We start from the raw sequence: 17,739 nt of genomic DNA on the forward strand, positions 1-17,739 counted from the left end.
TTGTATTGAGCGCTTGTATTGATCTCTTGCCTTCTGTTGTTTCTATCCTCTATTTTACTGTCAATTGTGTTGTGACTTTCAATTCACTTTAAATAGTCAAATATCTTATTTGATGTGTGATTATGTGTGTGTGTACAGTTGCTAGCGGAGGACCTGGACAGCCAGGTGAACGGGCGAATCACTTACTCCATCCTCCGTGGTGACCGTGGCAACCAGTTCTGGATCGACCCGGTAACGGGACTACTCAAAGTCAACAAGAGACTGGACCGGGAGGAGGTGAGAACACACACACGCACAACCACACACAAACACCGGTGAGAGAGTTTTTTGTTCCGAACGTCCCTGCATATTGAATTGTATTTTGACCTAATAATTAGTGAGACATGATACTAGGTAGTGAGACAGGATAGTAGGTAGTGAGACAGGATAGTAGGTGGTGAGACAGGATACTAGGTCGTGAGACAGGATACTAGGTGGTGAGACAGGATACTAGGTAGTGAGACAGGATAGTAGGTGGTGAGACAGGATAGTAGGTGGTGAGACAGGATACTAGGTAGTGAGACAGGATAGTAGGTAGTGAGACAGGATAGTAGGTGGTGAGACAGGATAGTAGGTGGTGAGACAGGATACTAGGTAGTGAGACAGGATACTAGTTAGTGAGACAGGATAGTAGGTGGTGAGACAGGATACTAGGTAGTGAGACAGGATAGTAGGTAGTGAGACAGGATGGTAGGTAGTGAGACAGGATACTGGGTAGTGAGACAGGGTAATAGGTGGTGAGACAGGGTAATGGGTGGTGATACAGGGGACAGACATTGCATGAGGAACAGTATAGGAGGGAACAGACAGTCTTATCGACTCTGTATATCTCTCTCTGCCTCTCTCTCTGTGTCGCTCTGTCTCTCTGTGTCTCTCTGTGTCTCTCTCTCTCTCTATGTATATTTCTCTCTGTCTCTCTCTCTCTCTCTGTGTGTCTCTCTCTCTCTGTGTCTCTCTCTCCCTGTGTCTCTCTGTCTCTCTCTCTCTCTGTGTCTCTCTCTCTCTGTGTCTCTCTCTCTCTGTGTCTCTCTGTGTGTCTCTCTCTCTCTGTGTCTCTCTCTCCCTGTGTCTCTCTGTCTCTCTCTCTCTCTCTCTCTCTCTCTGTGTCTCTCTCTCTCTGTGTCTCTCTCTCTCTCTGTGTCTCTCTCTCTCTCTATGTATGTCTCTCTCTCTCTCTCTCTCTCTCCGTCTGTCTCTCTCTGTCTCTCTCTCTCTCTCTCTCTCTCTCTCTCTCTCTCTCTCTCTCTCCGTCTGTCTCTCTCTCTCTCTGTCTCTCTCTCTCTCTCTCCATCTGTCCTCTCCAGGTGTCCAACTATACTCTGTCTGTCCAGGCGTTTGATAGTGGTTCCCCCGCTATGTCCTCTACAGTCATCGTCAATATAGATATCTCTGACGTAAACGACAACCCTCCTGCCTTCGCCCCACCTAATGCCTCAACCACTGTACAGGTACACACGTATCTGTCTGTCTGTCTGTCTGTCTGTCTGTCTGTCTGTCTGTCTGTCTGTCTGTGTTTGGCTTAGTGCTAATGCTTTTGATTATGGCATCCAATCCCAGGGGTGGGTTTATGCTTTCTATTTACATATTGTCCTTCATTAACATAGTCGTAGACCTTACGTCTGTTTCTCTACGTCTCCAGTTGAACCAGCCGGCCGGGTCCAGTTTGCTGAAGCTGTCCGTCACTGATAAAGATTCCCCCAATAACGGCCCTCCTTTTGAGTTCCGCATTGTGTCTGGTAACGAGGGGAACGCTTTCTCTGTGGAACAGACCGGAGACCTACGGTCCAACCGGGTTCTAGGACCTGATGCTACCAGGGAGTTCACTCTGCAGGTCCAGGTGATAACTTTACGTGCAGTTATTATGACCAAGTTTAGGTCAGAGTTATTCTCAGGAAAGAGATGCCTGTAGGTCTTCATCTTCTTCTTCTTCGTCTTCTGCTTCTTCTTCGTCGTCTTCTGCTTCTTTGTCTTGTTCTGCTTCTTCTTCTTGTTCTGCTTCTTCTTCTTCTTCTTTGTCTTCTTCTTCTTCTTCTTCTTCTTCTTCGTCTTCTTCTTCTGCTTCTTCTTCTTCTGCTTCTTCTTCTTCTTCTCTGTCTCACTCCTCCAGGCCAGTGACAGCGGTAAGCCCCGTCTCTCCTCCTCTTGCTGGGTCTTCGTCAGGGTAGTCGGAGACAGCCAGTACAGACCCTCTGTCAATCCATTGGACATCTACATCGTCACGGCAACAGACTCCTATCCCGGCGGCCCGATCGGCCGGATATACGCCTCCGACCGCGATGTCACAGACGTGTTGTCCTTTACCCAGAGGCCTTTGCAGCAGCGGAATCCATTCAAGATCAACAGGCAGGACGGCAGTGTAGTGGCCGTGGCTGGACTGGAGCCTGGCAGGTACACAGTAGTGGAGGCTGCTTAGGAGAGAAGGGTTCAGTGTAGTGGCTGGACTGGAGCCTGGCAGGTACACAGTAGGGGAGGCTGCTTAGGAGAGAAGGGTTCAGTGTAGTGCCTGGACTGGGGCCTGGCAGGTACACAGTAGTGGAGGCTGCTTAGGAGAGAAGGGTTCAGTGTAGTGGCTGGACTGGAGCCTGGCAGGTACACAGTAGGGGAGGCTGCTTAGGAGAGAAGGGTTCAGTGTAGTGGCTGGACTGGAGCCTGGCAGGTACACAGTAGTGGAGGCTGCTTAGGAGAGAAGGGTTCAGTGTAGTGGCTGGACTGGAGCCTGGCAGGTACACAGTAGTGGAGGCTGCTTAGGAGAGAAGGGTTCATAATAATGGCTGGAACGGATGGAATGGCATCAAACACCAGGAAACCCTGGAAACCATGGAAACCATGTGTTTGATGTATTTGATTCCATTCCACTAGTTCTGATTCAGTCATTACCACAAGCCTGTTCTCCCCAATTATGGTGCCACCAGCCTCCTGTGTTACACACACAGACAGACACATACAGACAGACACATACAGACAGACACACACACTCTCTGAGCTGTTTTTCGGTCTCTCTGCCCAGGTATCAGTGTAACGCCACTGTGAGTGACGGTCGCTACTCTGTCCCAGTGGTCGTAACGGTCGTGGTTGAACAGGTGACTGAGGATCTCCTCCGTAGCGCCATCACCCTGAGGTTTTCCTCGCTGACCCCTGAAGACCTGCTGGGACGCCATCTTAATAATATCAAGCAGGTTTGTGTGTCATCTTGAGATTCCCCTCTCTGACCCTTTGAACCAGCTGCTGGGATCTCAGTAACATCGGGAAAAAGGTAGGGAAACTAAAGGGTTGCCGGTTCTGACAATCTGCCCTTGAAACCTTGAGCAAGGCACTTCACCCATAGAAACTGCCCCAGTGCTGCCACCCTGTGTATCAATCGGGTAGGTGTGCTCAAAGCATTTAGAAACTGCTCCAGGGGTTAGGTTTAGTACCAGGGGTTAGTACCAGGGGTTAGGTTTAGTACCAGGGATTAGGTTTAGTACCAGGGGTTAGTACCAGGGGTTAGGTTTAGTACCAGGGATTAGGGTTAGTACCAGGGGTTAGTACCAGGGGTTAGGATTAGTACCAGGGATTAGGGTTAGTACCAGGGGTTAGGTTTAGTACCAGGGGTTAGGTTTAGTACCAGGGGTTAGTACCAGGGGTTAGGTTTAGTACCAGGGATTAGGGTTAGTACCAGGGGTTAGGTTTAGTACCAGGGATTAGGTTTAGTACCAGGGGTTAGGTTTAGTACCAGGGGTTAGTACCAGGGGTTAGTACCAGGGATTAGGTTTAGTACCAGGGGTTAGGTTTAGTACCAGGGATTAGGTTTAGTACCATGGATTAGGTTTAATACCAGGGGTTAGGGTTAGTACAAGGGATTAGGTTTAGTACCAGGGTTTAGGGTTAGTACTAGGGGTAAGGTTTAGTACCAGGGGTTAGATTTAGTACCAGAGATTGGTACCAGGGATTAGGTTTAGTACCAGGGGTTATGTTTAGTACCAGAGATTAGTACCAGGATTTAGGTTTAGTACCAGGTGTTATGTTTAGTACCAGGGGTTAGTACCAGGGGTTAGGTCCAGTACCAGGGGTGACGGTTAGTACCAGGGGTTAGGGTTAGTACCAGGGATAGGTTTAGTACCAGGGGTTATGGTTTAGTACCAGGGGTTAGTACCAGGGGTTAGGTTTAGTACGAGGAGTTAGGTTTAGTACCAGGTGTTATGTTTAGTACCAGGGGTTAGTACCAGGGGTTAGGTCCAGTACCAGGGGTTAGGGTTAGTACCAGGGGTTAGTACCAGGGGTTAGGTTTAGTACCAGGGGTTAGGGTTAGTACCAGGGATAGGTTTAGTACCAGGGGTTATGGTTTAGTACCAGGGATTTGGTTTAATACCAGGGGTTAGGTTTAGTACCAGAGATTAGGTTTAGTACCAGGGGTTAGTACCAGGGATTAGGTTTAATACCAGGGGTTAGGGTTAGTACCAGGGGTTAGTACCAGGGGTTAGTGCCAGGGGTTAGTACCAGGGGTTAGGATTAGTACCAGGGGTTAGGGTTAGTACTAGGGGTTAGGTTTAGTACCAGGGTTTAGGGTTAGTACTAGGGGTTAGGTTTAGTACCAGGGGTTAGGTTTAGTACCAGAGATTAGTACCAGGGATTAGGTTTAGTACCAGAAGTTATGTTTAGTACCAGAGATTCGTACCAGGGGTTAGGTTTAGTACCAGGGGTTTAGGTTTAGTACCAGGGGTTAGTACCAGGGGTTAGGTTTAGTACCAGGGATTAGGGTTAGTACCAGGGGTTAGGTTTAGTACCAGGGATTAGGTTTAGTACCAGGGGTTAGGTTTAGTACCAGGGATTAGTACCAGGGGTTAGTACCAGGGATTAGGTTTAGTACCAGGGATTAGGTTTAGTACCAGGGGTTAGGTTTAGTACCAGGGATTAGGTTTAGTACCATGGATTAGGTTTAATACCAGGGGTTAGGGTTAGTACAAGGGGTTAGGTTTAGTACCAGGGTTTAGGGTTAGTACTAGGGGTAAGGTTTAGTACCAGGGGTTAGGTATAGTACCAGAGATTGGTACCAGGGATTAGGTTTAGTACCAGGGATTAGGTTTAGTACCAGGGATAGGTTTAGTACCAGGGGTTATGGTTTAGTACCAGGGATTTGGTTTAATACCAGGGGTTAGGTTTAGTACCAGAGATTAGGTTTAGTACCAGGGGTTAGTACCAGGGATTAGGTTTAATACCAGGGGTTAGGGTTAGTACCAGGGGTTAGTACCAGGGGTTAGTGCCAGGGGTTAGTACCAGGGGTTAGGATTAGTACCAGGGGTTAGGGTTAGTACTAGGGGTTAGTTTTAGTACCAGGGTTTAGGGTTAGTACTAGGGGTTAGGTTTAGTACCAGGGGTTAGGTTTAGTACCAGAGATTAGTACCAGGGATTAGGTTTAGTACCAGAAGTTATGTTTAGTACCAGAGATTCGTACCAGGGGTTAGGTTTAGTACCAGAGGTTTAGGTTTAGTACCAGGGGTTAGTACCAGGGGTTAGGTTTAGTACCAGGGATTAGGGTTAGTACCAGGGGTTAGGTTTAGTACCAGGGATTAGGTTTAGTACCAGGGGTTAGGTTTAGTACCAGGGGTTAGTACCAGGGGTTAGTACCAGGGATTAGGTTTAGTACCAGGGATTAGGTTTGGTACCAGGGGTTAGGTTTAGTACCAGGGATTAGGTTTAGTACCATGGATTAGGTTTAATACCAGGGGTTAGGGTTAGTACAAGGGGTTAGGTTTAGTACCAGGGTTTAGGGTTAGTACTAGGGGTAAGGTTTAGTACCAGGGGTTAGGTATAGTACCAGAGATTGGTACCAGGGATTAGGTTTAGTACCAGGAGTTATGTTTAGTACCAGAGATTAGTACCAGGAGTTAGGTTTAGTACCAGGTGTTATGTTTAGTACCAGGGGTTAGTACCAGGGGTTAGGTCCAGTACCAGGGGTGAGGGTTAGTACCAGGGGTTAGGGTTAGTACCAGGGATAGGTTTAGTACCATGGGTTATGGTTTAGTACCAGGGGTTAGTACCAGGGGTTAGGTTTAGTACCAGGAGTTAGGTTTAGTACCAGGTGTTATGTTTAGTACCAGGGGTTAGTACCAGGGGTTAGGTCCAGTACCAGGGGTTAGGGTTAGTACCAGGGGTTAGGTTTAGTACCAGGGGTTAGGGTTAGTACCAGGGATAGGTTTAGTACCAGGGGTTATGGTTTAGTACCAGGGATTTGGTTTAATACCAGGGGTTAGGTTTAGTACCAGAGATTAGGTTTAGTACCAGGGGTTAGTACCAGGGATTAAGTTTAATACCAGGGGTTAGGGTTAGTACCAGGGGTTAGTACCAGGGGTTAGTGCCAGGGGTTAGTACCAGGGGTTAGGATTAGTACCAGGGGTTAGGGTTAGTACCAGGGTTTAGGGTTAGTACTAGGGGTTAGGTTTAGTACCAGGGGTTAGGTTTAGTACCAGGGGTTAGTACCAGGGGTTAGTACCAGGGATTAGGTTCAGTACCAGGGATTAGGTTTGGTACCAGGGGTTAGGTTTAGTACCAGGGATTAGGTTTAGTACCATGGATTAGGTTTAATACCAGGGGTTAGGGTTAGTACAAGGGGTTAGGTTTAGTACCAGGGTTTAGGGTTAGTACTAGGGGTAAGGTTTAGTACCAGGGGTTAGGTATAGTACCAGAGATTGGTACCAGGGATTAGGTTTAGTACCAGGAGTTATGTTTAGTACCAGAGATTAGTACCAGGAGTTAGGTTTAGTACCAGGTGTTATGTTTAGTACCAGGGGTTAGTACCAGGGGTTAGGTCCAGTACCAGGGGTGAGGGTTAGTACCAGGGGTTAGGGTTAGTACCAGGGATAGGTTTAGTACCATGGGTTATGGTTTAGTACCAGGGGTTAGTACCAGGGGTTAGGTTTAGTACCAGGAGTTAGGTTTAGTACCAGGTGTTATGTTTAGTACCAGGGGTTAGTACCAGGGGTTAGGTCCAGTACCAGGGGTTAGGGTTAGTACCAGGGGTTAGGTTTAGTACCAGGGGTTAGGGTTAGTACCAGGGATAGGTTAGTACCAGGGGTTATGGTTTAGTACCAGGGATTTGGTTTAATACCAGGGGTTAGGTTTAGTACCAGAGATTAGGTTTAGTACCAGGGGTTAGTACCAGGGATTAAGTTTAATACCAGGGGTTAGGGTTAGTACCAGGGGTTAGTACCAGGGGTTAGTGCCAGGGGTTAGTACCAGGGGTTAGGATTAGTACCAGGGGTTAGGGTTAGTACCAGGGTTTAGGGTTAGTACTAGGGGTTAGGTTTAGTACCAGGGGTTAGGTTTAGTACCAGAGATTAGTACCAGGGATTAGGTTTAGTACCAGGAGTTATGTTTAGTACCAGAGATTCGTACCAGGGGTTAGGTTTAGTACCAGGGGTTTAGGTTTAGTACCAGGGGTTAGTACCAGGGGTTAGGTTTAGTACCAGGGATTAGGGTTAGTACCAGGGGTTAGGTTTAGTACCAGGGATTAGGTTTAGTACCAGGGGTTAGGTTTAGTACCAGGGGTTAGTACCAGGTGTTAGTACCAGGGATTAGGTTTAGTACCAGGGATTAGGTTTAGTACCAGGGGTTAGGTTTAGTACCAGGGATTAGGTTTAGTACCATGGATTAGGTTTAATACCAGGGGTTAGGGTTAGTACAAGGGGTTAGGTTTAGTACCAGGGTTTAGGGTTAGTACTAGGGGTAAGGTTTAGTACCAGGGGTTAGGTATAGTACCAGAGATTGGTACCAGGGATTAGGTTTAGTACCAGGGGATATGTTTAGTACCAGAGATTAGTACCAGGGATTAGGTTTAGTACCAGGAGTTATGTTTAGTACCAGAGATTCGTACCAGGGGTTAGGTTTAGTACCAGGGGTTTAGGTTTAGTACCAGGGGTGAGTACCAGGGGTTAGGTTTAGTACCAGGGATTAGGGTTAGTACCAGGGGTTAGGTTTAGTACCAGGGATTAGGTTTAGTACCAGGGGTTAGGTTTAGTACCAGGGGTTAGTACCATGGATTAGTACCAGGGTTTAGGTTTAGTACCAGGGGTTAGGGTTAGTACCAGGGATTAGTACCAGGGGTTAGGTTTAGTACCAGGGGTTTGGGTTAGTACCAGGGATTAGGTTTAGTACCTGGGTTTAGGTTTAGTATCAGGGGTTAGGTTTAGTACCAGGGGTTAGGTTTAGTATCAGGGGTTAGGGTTACTACCAGGGGTCAGGTTTAGTACCAGGGTTTAGGTTTAGTACCAGTGTTTAGATGTAGTATCAGTGGTTAGGTTTAGTACCAGGGTTTAGATTTAGTTTCAGGGGTTAGGGTTAGTACCAGGGATTAGTACCAGGGGTTAGGTTTAGTACCAGGGGTTAGGTTTAGTACCAGGGGTTTGGGTTAGTACCAGGGATTAGGTTTAGTACCAGGGATTAGGTTTAGTACCTGGGTTTAGGTTTAGTACCAGGGGTTAGGTTTAGTACCAGGGTTTAGGTTTAGTACCAGGGGTTAGGGTTAATATCAGGGGTTAGGATTAGTATAAGGGGTTAGGTTTAGGTTTAGTACCAGGGTTTAGATGTAGTACCAGGGCTTATTGTTTAGTACCGGGGGTTAGGGTTAGTACTAGGGATTAGTACCAGGGTTTAGGTTTAGTACCAGGGGTTAGAGTTAGTACCAGGGATTAGTACCAGGGGTTAGGTTTAGTACCAGGGGTTAGGTTTAGTACCAGGCGTTAGGTTTAGTACCAGGGGTTAGGTTTAGTACCAGGGATTAGTGCCAGGGGTTAGGGTTAATATCAGGAGTTAGGATTAGTACCAGGGGTTAGTACCAGGGGTTAGGTCCAGTACCAGGGGTGAGGCTTAGTACCAGGGTTAGTACCAGGGGTTAGGTTTAGTACCAGGGGTTAGGGTTAGTACCAGGGATAGGTTTAGTACCAGGGGTTATGGTTTAGTACCAGGTGTTTGGGTTAGTACCAGGTGTTAGTACCAGGGTTTAGGTTTAGTACCAGGGGTTAGAGTTAGTACCAGGGATTAGTACCAGGGGTTAGGTTTAGTACCAGGGGTTAGGTTTAGTACCAGGGGTTTGGGTTAGTACCAGGGATTAGGTTTAGTACCTGGGTTTAGGTTTAGTATTAGGGGTTAGGTTTAGTACCAGGGGTTAGGTTTAGTATCAGGGGTTAGGGTTACTACCAGGGGTTAGGTTTAGTACCAGGGTTTAGGTTGAGTACCAGGGTTTAGGTTTAGTACCAGGGGTTAGAGTTAGTACCAGGGATTAGTACCAGGGGTTAGGTTTAGTACCAGGGGTTAGGTTTAGTACCAGGGGTTTGGGTTAGTACCAGGGATTAGGTTTTGTACCTGGGTTTAGGTTTAGTATTAGGGGTTAGGTTTAGTACCAGGGGTTAGGTTTAGTATCAGGGGTTAGGGTTACTACCAGGGGTTAGGTTTAGTACCAGGGTTTAGGTTTAGTACCAGGGTTTAGATGTAGTATCAGTGGTTAGGTTTAGTACCAGGGTTTAGATTTATTTTCAGGGGTTAGGGTTAGTACCAGGGATTAGTACCCGGGGTTAGGTTTAGTGCCAGAGTTTAGGTTTAGTACCAGGGTTTAGATGTAGTATCAGTGGTTAGGTTTTGTACCAGGGTTTAGATTTAGTTTCAGGGGTTCGGTTTAGTACCAGGGGTCAGGGTTAATATCAGGGGTTAGGATTAGTATCAGGGGTTAGGTTTAGTACCAGGGGTTAGGTTTAGTACCAGGGATTAGGTTTAGTATCAGTGGTTAGGTACAGTACCTGGTCCTGTGTGGCTCAGTCGGTAGAGCATGGCGCTTGCAACGCCAAGCGTCGTGGGTTCGATTCCCGCTGGGGCCACCCATATGTAAAAGTAGTGGCCCCAGCCGACTTGTAAGTCGCTTTGGACAAAAGCGTCTGCTAAATGGGATATATTAGTACCAGGGGTTAGGTTTAGTACCAGGGGTTAGGTACAGTACCAGGGGTTAGGTTTAGTACCAGGGATTAGTACCAGGGGTTCGGGTTTGTACCAGGGGTTAGTACCAGGGGTTAGGGTTTGTACCAGGGGTTAGGTTCAGCACCAGGGGTTAGGTATAGTACCAGGGGTTAGGTTTAGTACCAGGGGTTAGGGTTAATATCAGGGGTTAGGTTTAGTACCAGGGATTAGGTTTAGTATCAGCGGTTAGGTATAGTACCAGGGGTTAGGTTTAGTACCAGGGATTAGTACCAGGGGTTAGGTTCAGCACCAGGGGTTAGGTATAGTACCAGGGTTTAGGTTTAGTCCCAGGGGTTAGGTTTAGTACCAGGGATTAGTGCCAGGGGTTAGGGTTTGTACAAGGGGTTAGGTTTAGTACCAGGTTTAGTACCAGGGTTAGTACCAGGGGTTTAGGTTTAGTACCAGGGGTTCGGGTTAATACCAGGGGTTAGTACCAGGGGTTAGGGTTAGTACCAGGGGTTAGGTTCATCACCAGGGGTTGGGTATAGTACCAGGGGTTAGGTTTAGTACCAGGGGTTAGGTTTAGTACCAGGGATTAGGACCAGGTTGTTAGGTTTAGTACCAGGGATTAGTACCAGGGGTTAGGGTTAGTACCAGGGGTTAGTACGAGGGGTTAGGTTTAGTACCAGGGTTAGTACCAGGGGTTTAGGTTTGATACCAGGGGTTAGGGTTAGTACCAGGGGTTATGTTTAGTACCAGAGATTAGGGGTTAGTATGAGGGGTTAGGTTTAGTACCAGGGTTAGTCCCAGGGGTTTAGGTTTGATACCAGGGGTTAGGGTTAGTACCAGGGGTTATGTTTAGTACCAGAGATTAGTACCAGGGATTAGGTTTAGTACCAGGGTTAGTACCAGGGGTTAGGATTAGTATCAGGGGTTAGGTTTTGTACCAGGGTTTAGGTTTAGTACCAGGGTTTAGATTTAGTATCAGGGGTTAGGGTTAATATTAGGGGTTAGGTTTAGTACCAGGGGTTAGGTTTAGTATCAGGGTTAGGTTTAGTACCAGGGTTTAGATTTAGCATCAGGGGTTAGGTTTAGTACCAGGGTTTAGATTTATCATCAGGGGTTAGGTTTAGTATCAGGGGTTTGGGTTAATATTATGGGTTAGGTTTAGTACCAGTGGTTAGGTTTAGTACCAGGGGTTAGGTTTAGTATCAGCGGTTAGGTATAGTACCAGGGGTTAGGTTTAGTACCAGGAGTTAGGTTTAGTACCAGGGATTAGTACCAGGGGTTCGGGTTTGTACCAGGGGTTAGTACCAGGGGTTAGGGTTAGTTCCAGGGGATAGGTTCAGCACCAGGGGTTAGGTATACTACCAGGGGTTAGGTTTAGTACCAGGGGTTAGGTTTAGTACCAGGGATTAGTGCCAGGGGTTCGGGTTAGTACCAGGGGTTTAGGTTTAGTACCAGGGGTTAGGGTTAGTACCAGGGGTTATGTTTAGTACCAGAGATTAGTACCAGGGATTAGGTTTAGTACCTGTGTTAGTACCAGGGGTTAGGATTAGTATCAGGGGTTAGGGTTAATATTAGGGGTTAGGTTTAGTACCAGGGTTTAGGTTTAGTATCAGGGTTAGGTTTAGTACCAAGGTTTAGATTTAGCATCAGGGGTTAGATTTAGTACCAGGGGTTAGTATTGTTTTTCCGACCTCTCCTGGTTTGTGTTCTGTATCTGTTTCTGTCCAGGAAGGGAAGAGAACATTTATTTAGACATTTATTACTAACTTTTGTTTCGTTAATGACATTGTATGTTTACTAATAAAGTTTTTTTGACTAATAAAGTTTTTTTGACTAATCCAGTTTTTCTCTTTTAAAAAAGAGTCTGCGTGTCGTGGTCGGCTGGGGTTCGTCATCGCTTGAGCAACAACAGGACCCTCTGCACATCCTCGGTGTGCAGCCGATGCCAGGTGGCATCGACCTACTCCTGGCCATGGAGAGACCAGAGGGGGAAGGAGAGGGTGGAGGCTACCTAACCTCACAGGAGCTGATCCTCAGGATGGGGGAGGCGGGGTGGAGAAGGGAAGGGAGAGGACAGGGAGGGGAGTCGACTACAGGAGGCCAGGGAGGGCAGCTCCAGGGTGTCCTGGCCGGGGCGGAGGTGCTGGCACCAGCCTGCTCGGGGGAGCTCGAATGCGGGGACAGAGTGTGTGAGCAGGCCCTGGTGGTGGAGGGTGGAGCGATGGTCACCTACAGCACCCCGACAGTCAGCTTCATCACCCCACGATACAGCCGCATGGAGACATGCACCTGCCCAGGTCAGTACACACACAGCCTGAGTGTGAGGGACAATCCTGTCCTATAGACATGCACCTGCCCAAGTCAGTACACACACAGCCTGAGTGTGAGGGACAATCCTGTCCTATAGACATGCACCTGCCCAAGTCAGTACACACACAGCCTATTTTCATCATTTGATCATTTCATCCCCCTGCTATATCTTTCTAACCCCTACTCTGTCCTTTCTCCTCCCTCTATTATGTCTCTCTTTAACCCCCCTTCCTAGGTGGTACCTGTCCCAACCCCGTAGAAGAGCAGTGTGAGGGACAATCCTGTCCTATAGACATGCAGTGTGTTCGTTCCAGCCCCACAGCGCCCTCTGTCTGCCAGTGTCTGACAGACAGGATGGACCAGTGTGCAGGTGATAATATTGTTTATATGAAGGGATTGGAAGGAGGAAGCCCTCCCCTACCCTCCTGTAGGTTTTAACTCCAACCCTGTTCCTGGAGAGAGACCCTCCTGTAGGTTTTAACTCCAACCCTGTTCCTGGAGAGAGACCCTCCTGTAGGCTTTAACACCAACCCTGTTCCTGGAGAGAGACCCTCCTGTAGGCTTTAACACCAACCCTGTTCCTGGAGAGAGACCCTCCTGTAGGCTTTAACTCCAACCCTGTTCCTGGAGACATTGAGTGCGATGGGAAAGTATTCAGACCCTTTAACTTTTTCCACATTTTGTTACGTTACGGACGTATTCTAAAATGTATTAAATAATAAAATGTACTCATCAAGCTATACACAATACCCTATAATGAAATATGAAAACAGGTATTTCCACATTTTTTGCAAATGTATTAAAATTTAAAAACAGCAATGTGACTCAGAACCTGGATTTGGCATTATGTAGCAAAATTTGATATTGTGTTTTTTACATTGGATAAAAGTGGAGACTCAGAGGTACAAAATGGTATAGCTTGTTTTGTTTTGGTATCTAGTGAAGAGCTCTTCTTTGTCTCCACCCATTCAGCATCGTTCACACCCTCTTAAGCCTTTAGCCCCGCCCATTCAGCATCGTTCACACCCTCTTAAGCCTTTAGCCCCGCCCATTCAGCATTGTTCACCCTCTTAAGCCTTTAGCTCCGCCCATTCAGCATCGTTCACACCCTCTTAAGCCGTTAGCCCCGCCCGTTCAGCATCGTTCACACCCTCTTAAGCCTTTAGCCCCGCCCATTCAGCATTGTTCACCCTCTTAAGCCTTTAGCTCCGCCCATTCAGCATCGTTCACACCCTCTTAAGCCGTTAGCCCCGCCCGTTCAGCATCGTTCACACCCTCTTAAGCCTTTAGCCCCGCCCATTCAGCATTGTTCACCCTCTTAAGCCTTTAGCCCCGCCCATTCAGCATCGTTCACGCCCTCTTAAGCCTTTAGCCCCACCCACTCAGCATCGTTCATACCCTCTTAAGTCTTTAGCCCCGACCATCTCGTTTCCCTCTCAGGGAAAGCACACAGTTGACTCCCTAGCCCCGACCATCTCGTTTCCCTCTCAGAGCGTTCAGAGCACACAGTTGATACTCTGGACGATGATTTGTTTACCTCTGGATAACATGAAAACAGCCTAACCAGCTCTGCTGGCAACAATTACATTACACTTTTTTGTTGACGTTTAATGACAGCGGCCATATTCAATGGGTGTTGTGCACTTTTCCTTGAGACATGAACCTAGCTAGGTAAACAATGACCCTAGCTAGATAAACAATGACCCTAGCTAGGTAAACAATAAGCCTAACTAGGTAAACAATGACCCTAGCTCGGTAAACAATGACCCTAGCTTGGTAAACAATGACCCTAGCTAGGTAAACAATGACCCTAGCTTGGTAAACAATGACCCTAGCTAGGTAAACAATGACCCTAGCTAGGTAAACAATGACCCTAGCTTGGTAAACAATGACCCTAGCTAGGTAAACAATGACCCTAGCTAGGTAAACAATGACCCTAGCTCGGTAAACAATGACCCTAGCTAGATAAACAATAAGCCTAACTAGGTAAACAATGACCCTAGCAAGGTAAATAATGACCCTAGCTGGGTAAACAATAACCCTAACTGGGTAAACAATGAACCTAGCTGGGTAAACAAAGAACCTAGCTAGGTAAACAACGTGTAAGATCACACATGTCATGTAACGTTACCTAACGAACCAGCCAGACAACGTTAGCTAGTTAAACAATAATAATCATAGTGCCAAATCATGTCGTTACTCCCCTGCATGAGTCTGCTGGGAGCTAAACAACCAGGTTCAATGCTAGCTAGCTAACATTAGGCTCTAACTAGCAAAGCAAACGGCTCTGGGATATGAATAATAACGTGGGATATGAATAATAACGTCATACATGTAACTTTACGTTAGCTAGCTAGGTAACAGTACACTTTAGCTTGAAATGAAACCACTTTCTGTCAAAATTAGAAACGTGTAATACATGTAGCTAGCTAGACTATCTTACCCGAATACATCGTGTCCTGGTCACGGATGCCCTTAGTTTGAAGATGTAATCCGGAGCCAGGTGTTTTCTCCATCTCTTTTTTTCTGCGGCTTAACCGGCTCATAATTTAAATATAATATTCACAGATGGTATAAAAGTGTGTTATTAAGTTCACATGAAAGTTCACATGTTGCCAAAAAAATCGCATTTTCATAAAAACAAATAAACTTTCAAATGTCTCTCCTGTGAAGACTTGCGACTTGCGTTTTGTGAAACGGGTACCTTTATTTACTCCTACTGTACACACAGTTGTAAGTCGGAAGTTTACATACACCTTAGCCAAATACATTTAAATTCAGTTTTTTCACAATTCCTGACATTGAACTTTAGTTAAAATTCCCTGTCTAATGTCAGTTTGGATCACCACTTTATTTAAAGAATGTGAAATGTCAGATTAACAGAAGAGAGAATGATTTATTTAAGCTTTTATTTCTTTTATAACAGTGGGTCAGAAGTTTACATACACTCAATTAAATATTTGGTAGCATTGCCTCTAAATTGTTTAACTTGGGTCAAACGTTTCGGGTAGCCTCCCACAAGCTTCCCACAATAAATTGGGAGAATTTTGGCCAATTCCTCCTGACAGAGCTGCTGGAACTGAGTCAAGTTTGTAGGCCTCCTTGCTCGCACACACTTTTTCAGTTCTGCCCACATATTTTATGTAGGGTTGAGGTCAGGGCTTTGTGATGGCCACTCCAATACCTTGATCTGGTTGTCCTTAAGCTATTTTGCCACAACTTTGGAAGTATGCTTGGGGTCATTGTCCATTTGGAAGACCCATTTGCAACCAAGCTTTAACTTCCTAACTGATGTCTTGAGATGCTGCTTTAATATATCCACATAGTTTCCCCCTCCTCATGATGACATCTATTTTGTGAAGTGCACCAGTCCCTCCTGCAGCAAAGCACCCCCACAACATGATGCTTCCACCCCCACAACATGATGCTGCCACCCCCACAACATGATGCTTCCACCCCCACAACATGATGCTGCCACCCCCACAACATGATGCTGCCACCCCCACAACATGATGCTGCCACCCCCACAACATGATGCTGCCACCCCCACAACATGATGCTTCCACCCCCACAACATGATGCTGCCACCCCCACAACATGATGCTGCCACCCCCACAACATGATGCTGCCACCCCCACAACATGATGCTTCCACCCCCGTGCTTCACAGGCCTTGCAGGCCTTCCCCTTTTTCCTCCAAACATAACGATGGACATTATGGCCGAACAGCTCTATTTTTGTTTCATCAGACCAGAGGACATTTCTCCAAAAAGTATGATCTTTGTCCCCATGTGCAGTTGCAAACTAGTCTGGCTTTTTTTATGGCAGTTTTGGAGCAGTGGCTTCTTCCTTGCTGAGTGGCCTTTCAGGTTATGTCGATATAGGATTATATAGGATTTAGGAATCGTTTTACTCTGGATATAGATACTTTTGTACCGGTTTCCTCAAGCATCTTCACAAGGTTCTTTGCTGTTGTTCTGGGATTGATTTGCACTTCTCGCACCAAAGTACATTCATCTCTAGGAGACAGAACGTGCCTCCTTCCTGAGCGGTATGACGGCTGCGTGGTCCCATGGTGTTTATACTTGCGTACTATTGTTTGTAAAGATGAACGTGGTACCTTCAGGCGTTTGGAAATTGCTCCCAAGAATGAACCAGACTTGTGGAGGTCTACAATTTGTCTACAATTTGTTTTCTGAGGTTTTTGCTGATTTCTTTTGATTTTCCCATGATGTCAAGCAAAGTGGCACGGAGTTTGAAGGTAGGCCTTGAAATACAACCAGAGGTACACCTCCAATGGACTCAAATTATGTCAATTAGCCTATCAGAAGCTTCTAATGCCACAAAGTTATTTTCTGGAATTTTCCAAGCTGTTTAAAGGAACAGTCAGTTTAGTGTATGTAAACTTCTGACCCACTGGAATTGTGATGCAGTGAATTATAAGTGAAATAATCTGTCTGTTAACAATTGTTGAAAAAAAGACTTGTGTCATGCACAAAGTAGATGTCCTAACCGACTTGCCAAAACTATAGTTTGTTAACAAGAAATGTGTGGAGCGGTTGAAAAATGTGTTTTAATGACTCCAACCTAAGTGTGTTATATACACCCCCCCGCTGATACTAACATTGATGATAGCATTGATAATAGCATTGGTTCTAGCATTGATTATCATATTGATACTATCATTGATACTAGCATCGATACTATCATTGATACTAGCATTGATAATAGCATTGATACTAGCATTGATACCCCCTCGCTGTTGCTATGTAAACTTCCGCCTTGAACTGTACTCCGAGCATGCGCTGACCAACTGGCAAGTGTCTTCATTGATATTTTCAACCTGTCCCTGACCGAGTCTGTAATAGCAACATGTTTCAAGCAGACCATAGTCCCTGTGCCCAAGAACACTAGGGTAACCTGCCTAAATGACTACCGACTGTAGCCATGAAGTGCTTTGAAAGGCTGGTCATGGCTCACATCAACACCATTATCACAGAAACACTAGACCCACTCCAATTTACATACCGCCCCAACAGATCCATAGATGATGCAATCTCTATTGCACTCCACACTGCCCTTGTACAGTCTGCTCCGTTCTGACAGGGGTTTGTCCCACCTGGACAAAAGGAACACCTACCTGGCCAGTTAACTATTGACTTTGTGATATTGTGATGTGAGTTTAACATTTAACATTTAACACCTTTTTCGCTTCATGGAGAGTTTAGTTGTAGCAGGGTGTTGAGTTCCCTCTTCATAGAGGCGTGCGTAACAAACATTGAATCACAATGCATTTGCTCTGGGCTCTATTTTTTGGACACACTCGTTTGCAATTTCAACCTGTTAAAGTCGGCGCTATGCTATTTTCTGACCCGTGTGCCCAGATTTGTAATTTAACTATCATATATGAGCTTTCTTGTGCTGAGGTGGGAAGGGCGGAAATATCTGAGATGTGTCCTTG

General features: G+C 46.3%; 1 protein-coding gene across 1 annotated transcript in view; it reads left to right on the forward strand.

The window, feature by feature from the left end:
* LOC135543701 (protocadherin Fat 3) overlaps window positions 1–17,739 on the forward strand; it is a 290,068-nt gene that overhangs the window by 237,081 nt on the left and 35,248 nt on the right. The window contains exons 57-63 of the mRNA XM_064971068.1: window positions 139–276; window positions 1,344–1,487; window positions 1,679–1,876; window positions 2,147–2,427; window positions 3,047–3,215; window positions 11,831–12,266; window positions 12,515–12,649. Of these exons, the coding sequence (XP_064827140.1) occupies window positions 139–276; window positions 1,344–1,487; window positions 1,679–1,876; window positions 2,147–2,427; window positions 3,047–3,215; window positions 11,831–12,266; window positions 12,515–12,649 (1,501 nt within the window). The remainder of the gene's footprint in view (window positions 1–138; window positions 277–1,343; window positions 1,488–1,678; window positions 1,877–2,146; window positions 2,428–3,046; window positions 3,216–11,830; window positions 12,267–12,514; window positions 12,650–17,739) is intronic.

This window comes from Oncorhynchus masou, chromosome 8 (assembly GCF_036934945.1).
Source record: "Oncorhynchus masou masou isolate Uvic2021 chromosome 8, UVic_Omas_1.1, whole genome shotgun sequence".
Classification (NCBI taxonomy): Eukaryota; Metazoa; Chordata; class Actinopteri; order Salmoniformes; family Salmonidae; genus Oncorhynchus; species Oncorhynchus masou.